Source organism: Podarcis muralis, chromosome Z (assembly GCF_964188315.1).
Source record: "Podarcis muralis chromosome Z, rPodMur119.hap1.1, whole genome shotgun sequence".
NCBI classification, from domain to species: Eukaryota; Metazoa; Chordata; class Lepidosauria; order Squamata; family Lacertidae; genus Podarcis; species Podarcis muralis.
In genome coordinates this window covers 19,546,940-19,559,340 of record NC_135673.1, presented here as the reverse complement: position 1 = coordinate 19,559,340, position 12,401 = coordinate 19,546,940, and the positions used below count along the sequence as shown (strand labels likewise).

The 12,401-nt window shown below is 46.4% G+C and overlaps 1 protein-coding gene across 4 annotated transcripts in view; it reads right to left on the bottom strand.

Annotated features, from left to right (window-relative positions):
* The window catches only part of EFNB1 (ephrin B1), a 72,022-nt gene extending 60,193 nt beyond the window's left edge, over nucleotides 1-11,829 (bottom strand). For 2 of the 4 annotated variants that reach the window (XM_028716047.2, XM_077922385.1), the window contains exon 1: nucleotides 11,411-11,825. In XM_028716047.2, coding sequence (XP_028571880.2) covers nucleotides 11,411-11,556 — 146 coding nt within the window. In that variant the 5' untranslated portion in view covers nucleotides 11,557-11,825. Of the gene's footprint in view, nucleotides 1-11,410 lie in introns of all 4 variants that reach the window. The other 2 variants (XM_028716049.2, XM_028716048.2) reach the window with 2 other exon arrangements.
* Nucleotides 11,830-12,401: the final 572 nt, after the last annotated feature.

Here is a 12,401-nt window from a genome sequence, read left to right as displayed (position 1 = left end):
CAACAGCCCTCTCCTCCAGGAATTTCTCTCATCTTCTCTTAAAGGCATCCAAGTTGGCGGCCATCACTGCCTATTGCAGGAGTGAGTTCCATAGTTTATGTGTGAATAAGAAGAGTGGTACCTCGGGTTAAGTACTTAATTCGTTCCGGAGATCCGTTCTTAACCAGAAACTGTTCTTAACCTGAAGCACCACTTTAGCTAATGGGGCCTCCCGCTGCCGCCGCGCCGCATTAGCACAATTTCTGTTCTCATCCTGAAGCAAAGTTCTTAACCCGAGGTACTACTTCCAGGTTAGCGGAGTCTGTAACCTGAAGCGTATGTAACCCAAGGTACCACTGTACTTTCTTTTATCTGTCCTGAATCTTCCAACGTTCAGCTTCATGGAATGTCCCCCACTGAGTTCTTGTGTTATGAAAGAGGAAGGAAAATGTTTCTCTCACTGCTTTCTCTTTTCCTTACCTTTTACCTAAACCAAAAAGTCCCAAACTCTGAAACCTTTCCTCACAGGGGAGCCGCTCCATCCAACAGAGGTTGGATAGCCACCTGCCAGGGGTTGGGCTAGATGACCCTTGGGATCCCTTCCAACTGTACTATACGCAACTATGATTAAGGAGCACCTTGCAGGGAATGGGAGGCTCTTAATTCTGCATCAACACAAGGGGGAAGGGGCTTACTGACATAAGGGGGACTCTCTCTGGTCCTCATCATCTATAAAAAGCCAAGCTGGGAAGTTTCCCATCTCTGGTTGCCCATTGAGATATCGTGCACTGACAGCATTCAGCTGCGCAGGATTGTGCCCATTACCTTTGTCAAGGGCCTCTGGCAAACGGCGGAGAGCAAGTCTGACCTCAGTCCTGAGGGGGCTCAGTTGTCCACCCCTCAGGCTACTGGCCGGCAGGAGGTGCGGGATGCTCAGCAACGACAAACAGGGGAGGAGGAAGCAGGTTGTAGAATTTTAGAGTTGGAAGGCAGCCTAAGAGACATCTGGCCCAACTGGTAAAAAATAAAATATTATTTTTTAAAAAATAGAAATCTGGCCCAACTACTGCAAGTTAGGAATCACAGCTCTATAATCCCTTCACAGGTAGCCGTTCTGCTTCCAAGGAATGGCAACCCACCAGCTTCTGAGGGAGTCCACTCCACTGTATATCAGCCCTCCATGATTGCTCAAGAACTTCGGATGGAAGCAAAAATCCATCCAGCCCACAATATTCTACTTTCCACAGCAGACAGGAGGAAGAAGGAAATAAGGAAGAATTCTACCCCAACCACTTGCCAGCTTCCAAGCCCATGGCATTTAGAGGTAGAATTTTCCTGCACATGGAGCTGTGGCTACTCAACTAGCTTGCAATACAATTGGGAAGTGGGGAGAATGGGGAAGGGGATCCAAGAGCCATCTAGTCCAACCCCTGTTTCCCCGCCCCCCAAAAAAATTCAGGAATCATGGCCAAGTTTATTTTGGCTTGCCTGGCACCACCATTACTCATCTTTAGGTGCCAGGCAAAAAATTCCTTTTTTGCCACGCCTTGGCTTTTAATCATCTATCGCCTTTTTGCGTGGGTGGGATGTTTTAACATAGCGTTTTTTTAAGGAAAAGACACACCTTTCTTTCTTTCTTTCTTTCTCTCTCTCTCTCTCTCTCTCTCTCTCTCTCTCACACACACACACACACAAAATGCTGGTTATCATGTATGTATGGGGGGGTTGGGTTGTTGTTGTTGTTGCTTAAAATATTGTAAATCACTTTGAGTTGCCCTTACACCAGGCTGCCTCAGTGGGAGAGATGTGGAAAAGGCTCATTCAATCATTTCTGTCAAAAATGAAGACCCATCAGCCCCTGAACTGTGGCAGCTGCCCACTGCAGCAACAACAGTTTAGAAACTGCTGTCTTGAGTTCTGATATTTCTGGTCCCTCCTTGTCCCTTTTTTCCTTGTGCGCTGTGTTTGTTTGTTTGTAAGATTCACTGAAGCTGCTCTGGGAGCCTTTTTGGCTGACGGGAGGGGATGAAAATGCTCTGAATAAATGAAATGAAAACGAAATGTAATGTAATGTAATAATATAATAATGGTTTCCCCAGGCTGCAACACCTCAACCTGGAGGCAGAAACTTTAAGGACCTGCCGTCTCTTGTCTCCCTGATATGGGGAAAGGTTGGGTGGCCACCTGTTGGGGCCCCTTCACTGTAGGGGGTTGGGCTGGATGACCCTCAGGGTCCCCTCCACCCCTAAAATTCTGGTTCTATGCTGACAAGGCCTTGCTTCTTTCAATAATCGCACCACAGCATTACGGATTCAGCACGAGGGAAGCCCATATACAGGGATATAGGGGGAGCAGCCAATCCTGCAATCCCACCCACCCCTCCGCCTGCAACCTGACAATGGTATGGCCCAGGTACACCTGATGTCTCAGGTGAAACAACACCTACAGCCTTCCCTTTTCCCAATCCCAGGCCCAGGAGCCCTTGGCTCCTGTCCAGCTCCTCCTCCACCAGCCTCTTTTCTAAAGTGGAGCAAGGCCGACATGAAGCCCTGCGCTCCTCTCAGCACCTGAGGAAATGAGAGGCCGTCGTGGCTGTTGGATGAGGGAGGCATCCTGGTCTCATAGAGGCCAACCAGATGCACCAGGGTGAAACCAGCAAGTACAAGCAAGGCAGCCACTCTCCCGCTGTGCGGTTTCCAGCAACTGCCATTCAGAAGCATCAGGCCTTGTAAGCACACAATGAGATCCCATGTAGCAGAGCATCCTGTTCTCACAGTGGCAGACCATATGCCGCTGGGAAACCTGCATGGAGGATTCGAGTACAAATGAACTCCCCCTCCCGAGGTTCCCATAAGAACACAGGATGAGGCTGACTGGATCAGGCCAAGGGGCCCATCCGAGACAGTATCCTGTTCTCACAGTGGCCAAACAGATTTTCTCCATGCTGCGCCTAATTGAATACACCATCTTTACTGACTAAAATGGCAAGAAGGAACTTTGATTTTTTGTGAATAGTGAGGACGGTCAGGCGGGGAACAATCCCTGCATGAAACCAGGTAATAGGACCCGAGCACAAGAGTCCTCTCTCCTGTGGTTTCCAGCAACTGGGGTTCAGAAGCATTGCTGCCTCCGGAGGCAGAGCATAGCCATTGTGGCTAGAAGCCATAAATAACCCTCTCCTCCTCCACGAATTTGCCCAATCCTCTTTCAAAGCTATCCCATTTTGTGGCCATCACTGCCTCCTGTGGCAGTGAGTTCCATAGTTCCTCTTGATCATTTCAGTTGCCCTTTTCTGAACCAGCCTGAAACCTATTCTTTGTTTGGAGTCTTTATTTCTAAGAAGGGACACATGGAAGCCCATGTGGATCAACATTTACCCGATGGAAACAGTGAAGGGCTTTTGAGGAAGATCCTTAGGAAAGGAGCTGAAAACAAAAATGCCACATCATATTTTTTTTAAAAAAAACCTATGGTCTGTCCTCATTTGGAACATCCTGTGCACAGTTCTGCTCACCTCAAAATCGCAAAGATGAAAAAGGTTCAGAAAATCAAATGAGAAAGGGGATGGAGTATCTCCCCTTTGAGGAAAGATTGCTGTGATTGGGGCTTTACAGTTTAGAGAAAAGGTGAGTAAAAGGTAACATGACAGATGTTTCAAAAATTTTGCAGGGCATGGATAAAGTGGAGAGGGAGAAGTTTTCCTCCCCGTCTAACACTAGAATTCGTGGTCAATTCGGTGAAGCTGAATGTTGGAAGATTCGGGGCAGATGAAAGAAAGTCCTTTTTCACTCAGTGCAAACTACAGAACTTGCTCCCCCAGGAGGCAGCGATGGCCACCAACTGGGATGGTTTTAAAAGGCGACTGCACAAATTCATGGAGGAGAAGACTATCAATGGCTACTAGCCAGAATGGCTATGCTCTGCCTCCAGTTGGAGGCACCTTCTGGGTATCAGCTGGTGGAAACTGCAGGAGGAAAGAGGACTCTTGTTGCTCGGATCCTGCTTGCTGGTTTTCTGCAAGAGACATCTGATTGGCCACTGTGTGGACAGGATGCTGGGATGGAAGGATGGAAACTTATCCAGCATGTTCTTCAGACGTCCTTATGACTTCTCCACAAAATTTCACCCCTTGGCTCCAAGATGTTACCCCATTACCCCGAATCGAGCAACCCCGGACGTCTGGCATTGCAGAAAAAAGGATGACTGAAATCACCCAAGCAAGGCCATTGTTCTCCTTTCCCCGGAAAGATATTTGCTACGCAGACTTCCCCCTTCAGGCACGAGGGGATAAAATTAAAACCAGACCAGCGTCTGTCTGTCTGTCTGTCTGACACACTCACAGACACGCGCATATATACAGGGACTTTTCCTGGAAGGAAAATTCCAAAAGACGATCAAGAATCAATAGCGAATTTGAAACGCAGAACGAATCGTAAGCATTTCATGAATTATTCGAGACATCTTCGCCCTGCAACTACAAAGAAATAAATGTTTAAATATTATGAAAAGGTAGAGAACTCCGATTCCATTATCTCTACCAAAATACAAAACAAATGATTGCCTGCTTACCTAGAAGCAATGCTAGATGTCCCCTTCCAACTCTACAATTCTATAAAACTGAAGATTTAAAACAGGTAGTAAAATCTGGTAAAGCGGCGTTTGTTCCTTCCCATCAGATATTTAACTCAAGAATGTTAGCCAAAGGGATATTTTAAGAAAAGCTAAAAGTTCTCCTACAATCCTGGCTTGGGTGGCATTCAGATAGTTATAAACTACTGTTTTAGAGTAGCAGAAGTTATGTCGGAGCGAGGAAAAGAAAACTGGAGGCAGGAGTAGTGCACAGAAATTTGAAACGATTTCATTTTTAAAAATGATTTTTATTACAGTTTTCACAATACAATAAAATACTATTTGGAACACACAGAATCAAAAAGACAAGAAAGGGAGGATAGAGAGAGAAAGGGAACAAGACAGGAACAAGAAAGGAAAAGAAGAAAAAGAAGAAAAGAACAGAGAGATAAGAAACATTAAAGATAAAGGAAGAAAACTTCTGGTTTTCCGTCTGCTGGTTACAATAGAAATAGATTATTTAAGGTGTTAGTATCCATCTTTTCTACATTCTGTTAAATCATATGAAATTTTGAACCATTTCAAGTCATTTTCTCAATACCGCAAAGTGCAACACCATTTCTACCAGGTTGGAAAACTCCACACTTCTTGTTTTTCTTTTTAAAGGATATAGGCAATTTGTTCTGAAAACAAATATTAAATCACAGCACTTGTGGAGGCCAGTTAGGTGGGGGCAGAGAAGGCAGAACCACCATTATGTGCTCCAGAGAATCTCCTGAAATGAAGCACAGAATCAAAGGGTGGGAAGCCCCCCCCCCCCCCGAGGGTAATCTAGTCCAACCCTGGCAATGCACAAATTGCACAGCTAAAGAATCTCCTAAAGACGACCATCCAAACTCTGCTTAAAAACCGCCAATGAAAGCAAGTTAGTGGAAGGTTTTTGGAATTTGATTTTGACAGAAGTGATCAATATTACTAAAGAAGCTGCTATTTCTTGTCCAGAATGAATGCTACTGATTATTTTCGATGATACCAGTATCAACAGAACAGCTTTTATATATGATCTTGGCAGCTCAAACGGTCATTACAATTCTATGGAAAGCAGCCCAAAATCTTAACACTGGATGCTTAGTAGCTAGCACTTGCTCTGTAATAGAGCTATAGTGGAGAAAAATGCACATAATTTGATATTTCAACAAGGGCTAGAACCTCCAGGCTTTTTTTTTTTTTTTTTTTTTGTATGATTTGGCATTTCTATATGACATATACAACAGAAGCATCATTAACTAAACAACCCTTGCCACAAGCCTGGCAAAACTGGAATGATCAAATAAAGGGGATATTCTTTAATTGGACATTGTTATCTTCACCCAAGCCCAACCAGTCTCATTCTATGTGCCTTTTTAATAGCTTCACTTTTTGTCTGTCAATCTTTACCTGTTGTTATAACTGTTCTCTGTTTTATAGAATAAAACGGAAAGCTTTACAATAAACAAACCTCCATAGAATTGTAGAATTGCAGGGTTCGAAGGGATCCCCAAGGGTCATCTAGCCCAACCCCCCATGTTTTCATGATGGTCTTCTCAAGGCATCTGGGAAGGGGGGTGGAATCCAAACTCCAGGCTTATCCACACTTCCTTTCCCCCATGCTTTCCACGCATAGTCCACACTTTAATGCTTTTTGTTTTCTCCAGACCTCTCGCTGTGAAAACCCGCTCTTTGAAAGCTCAATCAGAGCAAACAGCAATCCACAGAAAACCCGAATTGCTGTTTGCTCCAATTCAGCTTCAAACAGCGGGTTTTCACAGAGGAAGCTCCAGAACGAACAAACAAAAAGAGTGGGGGGAAAGAGAGAGAGACTTTACAGGGCAGTAAGTGTGGAAAAGCTGGTCTTTAAAACTAAGCAGTTCGCTTGCTTTTAGTACACAAACTTCCTCAGCTGAAGTCTCTGACCGTATTATTTTGCTGGGAACTTAACAAGATCTCCAGCCACACGGAAGGGTAGGATGTTCCCCTGCAAGGTATTCTCTGCCTTGCCGACCTGCTCTGCAAGACAACCACAGACTACTCCTGCCACCCCAAATCCAAAAGTGGGAAAGCATGGTGAATGCAACATGCCACTGAGTACAGTGCCAGCCACCTCGCCTCTAAAAATATACTGCAGAGTTGGGAAAGGTTCGGAGAAGGGGAAACCGAAATGACCGTAGGGATGCAGCGGCTCCCCTACACAGAAAAGTTGCAGAATTCGGAATTTTTTAAGCGTAGAGGAAAAAAGGCGACATGACTGAAATTTAAAGAATTATGCCTGGCTAGAGAAAAGTTTTCCTTCCTCGGTCCTAACACTGTAGCTCATGGACATCCAACAAAACTGAATGCTGAAAAATTCAGCAGAGGAAAAAGAAAGTGCTTCTTTTCAGTACATAGTTAAACTATGGGACAGGAGGCAGTGATGGCCACCAACCTAAATGATCATGGCAAAACGTTCTCCATCTGTTGGGAGACCCTAAATGCAGGCTTGCTTTGAGAACCAGATCTCGCAACTCTGGGACTTCATATTAACTGGACAAACTAACAACCCAACGTCCCGAGAGAGTTGAACAGCCTAGAAAACCCCGACTTTTCAATCAACCTGGTCTTGTTTTATTACATATGCAATATCAACAGAACACAGAAACCTAGAATTGCATTGGAAGGGGTTCAAGGGCAATCTAGTCCAAAAGCATTCAAAAGTCACAGGCTTCTAAACACATTTGCCGAACTATACCTTTGTTTTTTTAAAGAACTTAAAATCAAATGCAATGAAATAGGCATTTGGTGCTCCAGGTGGGGTGGGGAGGGCATTGTTGAATACTGATGGAAGTTTATAAAATTATGCGTGATCTGGAGAAAGTGCAAATGACACCTGGATCTCATGGATGCCCAGTGAAGCTGAATGCAGGAAGATTCAGGATAGATAAAAGAAAGAACTTCTTAGTTAAATTGTGGGACTCGCTTGGCACAGGAGGCAGTGATGGTCATGAACCTAGATGGTTTGGAAAAAAGTGTGAGACAAATTCATAAAGGAGGACACAGCTATCAATGGCTACTAGCCACGGTGGCTAAGCTGTGCCTCCATGGTCAGGGGGCAGCGACAATTCTGAATGCCAGTTGCTGGAAACTGAAGGGAGAGTTGCTCCCGTGTTCGAATTCTGCTTGCAAGCTTCTCATAATCTGGCGAGCGACACTGATAACAGCAAGCTCTTCTTATGCTCTTATGTTGTATGAATAAGTGAAGAAAATAAAAGATCTGGCAGGGAAGGTCTCCTATCATACAGACACTTTCTAGCTGTTATTTGGCATGCTATCCCTTTTTTATTTGGAAGCGATGACCAATCATCCCACAGAAGGGTCTTGAAACTTCAAGACCCACATCGGTCCAGTTGTACAGTGGTACCTCGGGTTACAGACGCTTCAGGTTACAGACTCTGCTAACCCAGAAATAGTACCTCAGGTTAAGAACTTTACCTCAGGATGAGAACAGAAATCGTGCTCCGGCGGCAGCGGGGGGAGCGGTTAGCTAAAGTGAAACCTCAGGTTAAGAACAGTTTCAGGTTAAGAATGGACCTCGGGAACGAATTAAATTCTTAACCTGAGGTACCACTGTACTTAAAGACGCACATCTACCCCCAAATAAAAGAAACCCTCAACTCCCCAACAGAGTCCCCCCCCACAAGAAAGCGTGAAGATTCCAGACTCTTCCAGAATTCTGCTCACGAATTCCAGTTCCACCCTTAAAAACTGATCTGCTGGATCACTTGGGGGGGGGGGAGGAACCACGTTCTTCAATTTCATCAAAAAGTTTCCCCTTTTTCAGGGATATGAATATGTCTTCAAAATAATTCTTTTTGTCGTGCTCAGAGAAATGTAGCAGCTAATAAATTTAATAAATGTTAATGATGATTTTGAAGGCTGGAGAAAAGGGGTCCTTTCCCAACTATGTGACTTGAAAAGAATATGACCCCACCACCACCACCTCTCCCTCCCTCCCTCCACTTTCTGGGGTTTGTTCCCTGACGGACAAAGTGGGGGTGCACTCCAGAGGGTTAGTTCACCCTTGATTTCCCCCCCACACCCTAAAAGAGATAAACAGGCTTATAAGATAAAGGATAGCCGCTCCCAAAACATCCTGATGAAATCAGTCTCCAAACGTCTCTGGATAATTAGCACTCCAACCGGGAATCTAAACATCTCTCAGAGGACTTTTTTTTTTACTCTCGCAGTTGAGAGGACTATTTGGAAAGAAACATCTGCCATTGTTAACATTTCTTTTGCACAAACCAAGTACAGAGGCAGGCCTGGAATTGCACTGCAATTATTTTAATAAAAAGGAAAAATGTGAGGTCCCAACAGTGGACTTACAGGATCCCAGAAACAATGTTATTTATTTATTTATTTAATACTGCTACATTATCAAACCTATTGACAACAATATAAAGATAAGCAACAGCGCAGCTTTTTTAAGCGCTCCCAAGTTGCTGGGCCACCCCACCACCACCACCCACTTAACTTCCATTAGTGTGGGTGCAAAAAGATGCACTTCCTATCATTATCACTTAGTTTTTAATTTTTTGTACATCTTGCCTTGTTGTTGGTAATTTTTCTTAGTGATCATTTTAGGAAACCACTTTGCTTTTTGGAAATCAAGCCGCCTGACCACGTATATTATTGTTTACATTATTAGATTTAATGTGGCAGCACCTACACTTCGGAACTCCCTGCCTATCCTCCACTGTCCTGTTTTCGGTGCCTGTCGAAAACATTACTGTATAGACAAGCCTCTCGAGATGTTTAGAAACTTGATGGAAATTTTAATCTGTTTTATTGTTATTTCAACTTTTCATCAGTCTTAAATTATCTTCCTCCTTTTTATTCAGAGATCATTTTGTTATCTTTTTTGTAAGCCATTTTGAGGATTTTTATTTCTTTTACAATCGAGCAGTGTGTAATTTTTATGAAATAAATAAAAAATAAATATCACATGGAGGGAGGACCCACACACTTTTCTCTACATCCAAGGATGCTTCTTGCCACTATTAAAGTATTATTTCATTATGCTGCCATGTGAAGGGCACTCCATGGAATATTGTATCATGGGGACAGACAAGTCTCTGCCCCAGGGAGGTTCCAATTTGCATTTTGATGAGGGAGAAGTGGAAGGGCTGAATCCAAAACCTGTCCTCCTTGCCCAGCACAAGCTAGTACAATAGGTATCTCAGGTTAAAATTAATGCGTAAAAGGAGAACCGGGAAGACTGGAAACCAGGCACTTAGTGAGACTTTCTGCAAAGTCAAACTCAGGAAACCCCACAGCCCAGTAAAGAGAAGTGGGTGATGCTTTGTGTCTGCAAACGCCTGGCAAACATTTCTGCAGCTGGGTCTGACAGACAGAGGCCTGCCAAGGCGGCATGCAGAAGGCCTGCTGGACAAATCAACACTATGCTGGCACCAATGTTTACCATCTATTCCTGGGTGTCTCAGTGGTTTTTCCAGGGCACAGTGGTTTTTCCAGGGCGCAGCTTCGACTCACTAAAAACTCAAAGTCTTGGTTTTGGGGTTCAGCTACTCTGGACAAGCCAGGTTTAGGGGTAGCCCCACAAACCACAGAGGAGCAGGGGATAAACCTGACCCCAGGGGTCGCTTGGTGCCAGACGAGGAGAGGAAGAAATATTCCATTTGCAGTGGGTCAATTTCCATTATCAGAGTGGGTCAATTTTGGGCGCCCTATTCAACAGCATTCACCAGGAACAACTACCTTCCCAGCCACACCCAAGAGTGGGCGCCAGCATCCAGTTTGGGTGCAACCTGAGATGACACTCCCCCCAGGTGAAGTGCTCAGGGCCCAAACAGAAGCCAAGGAAGGAAGCAGGTCCCTTACGAAAACCCTCTAACACCTTAAGAGTGTGGCACTTATGCCCCCCACCTTTAACTCAGCTCTCTGCCCCATTCCAACTCAGCTCTCTGCACGCACACATACGCCAAGCCAAAATCCACTTTCCTGCAACAAAAGAACCCGTCACCCAATTTGACCCCTGCATCACAGGGGGTTGGACTGAGTGACCCTTGGGGGTACCATTCAACTCAAGAAGCCTAGTTTTAAAGCGGAGAGGAATGGGTGAAGAAGGGGTTCCCTGAGTGTAGCATTTAACAGGGGTGAAAGTTAGACAAGTCCTTGGAGGGGAAAGAATTAATCCGTCGCCTATTAAGAGAAATAAACTCCCGACTGGCAGAGAAAAAATAGATGGAAAAGAGGAGGCGCCCCCCCCCCTTCCAACACACACCAGGAGACTCCTTTGTCTTCCACAATCTGGACAGTGCTGCCTTGATATTTCCTGTTTGCTCATTAAGCGATTGAAAATCAATTAAAAATACATTTTTAAAGAACACACAGGCAATTCGGACTCACTTGGTTTTCTGTTTCAGCAACAAAGAAGTGCCATTCTCTCCCAAAGACAATAAATGAAAATTGGGGAGAGGGTTAAAAAATTAAGAGAGAAATGCAACCACCCACTCAGGTGCCCTTTCTCCTCCCCGGGGAAAAAAACCCGAAACCGGACTCGGGACACGCCGGCGCCTTTCAGACGAGCGGGAGCGCCCGCTTCGCCCTCCGAGGCCGGTCAAGGGCGAAGGAACAACGCGGGGAGGGGAGAAGGGGACTCCAGCGCCCGCCCTGTCCAACCCAGCCCCGGCAGAAGGGATTCCTGGACAGAAGAGCCCGACGGAGCCGCTCCCGAGTTGGGACTGAAGATGCAGCCGGTGCTCCCCGCTCCGGCCTCGGCCGGCAGCCTCCCCAACCCGCCCTCCGTCCCCGTCGAGGCTGCACGTACTTTGGGTTGGCGGCGCTCCAGGCGACGGGCTCGAGGCTCTTGGCCAGCAGTGGCGGCGCCAGGCGGCACAGGGCGAGCAGCAGTCCCAGCAGCAGCCGACGGCAGAGGAGGCGGCGGCCGTCGTGGGTCCCCTCCGGGCGGCCCATCCTCCTCCTCCGCCGCCTCCGCCGCCGGCTTTCCGGCGCCTGCGCTTCCGACTCCCCCTGTTAAATCCACACCACGAGCGAAAAGTAAATCCCCGATCCTCCACGGCGCCTCCTGCGGCGGCTTCAGGCAGCTCCTATAGCCGGCTGCGATCCCTCTTCCTCCGGCCAGGCTAAGCAATCCCTCCCGGGCTGCTCCTCCTGCTCGCTGCGCTCCAACGCCGCGCACTCTCCGGCCGCCAAACCCCGACTGGCGCGCCGCGCACCCCTTGCCGCGCTATACACCCGCGAGCAGGCGGTCACCGAGGACAGCCCCCGTGCGTCAGCCAATGGCGGCGCGGCGGAGAACGGGTCCTGCCGTGAGTGACGGCTGCAGGAGAAGGCGGGAGGAGCCGGAGGCCACGCCCAGCTCGGGGAGGCGCGGCCGCGGCAGACGCTCCAGGGGACCGATCCCGCGCCTGCTGCTGCTGCTACCGCTTTTGCCGCGTCGGCGTTGACTCGCGCGCTGCACGGGCCGGCTCACGAGGAGACCTATTCCTACTCCTGACAGCTGCTGCTGCTCTCACAGAGCTTGACCCGTTATCTCACAGGATAACGGGAAGGGAGGCAGCCGAGCTTTAATATCATTATTACTGTTAATAATTTATTAGTGGTATTATGTCATTGGGATTAATATAACAATACTAATTAATTTTGATATCTATTGTTTTATTATAGATTTTATTATTGGTGTCAATATATTGTTATTTATTAAGCAATAATAGTGTCTATACTAAGCATTTGTGAATATATTAATATTGATAAAATGTTTAAAAGATTTCGTATAGTATTGATGTATTGTTAATTTA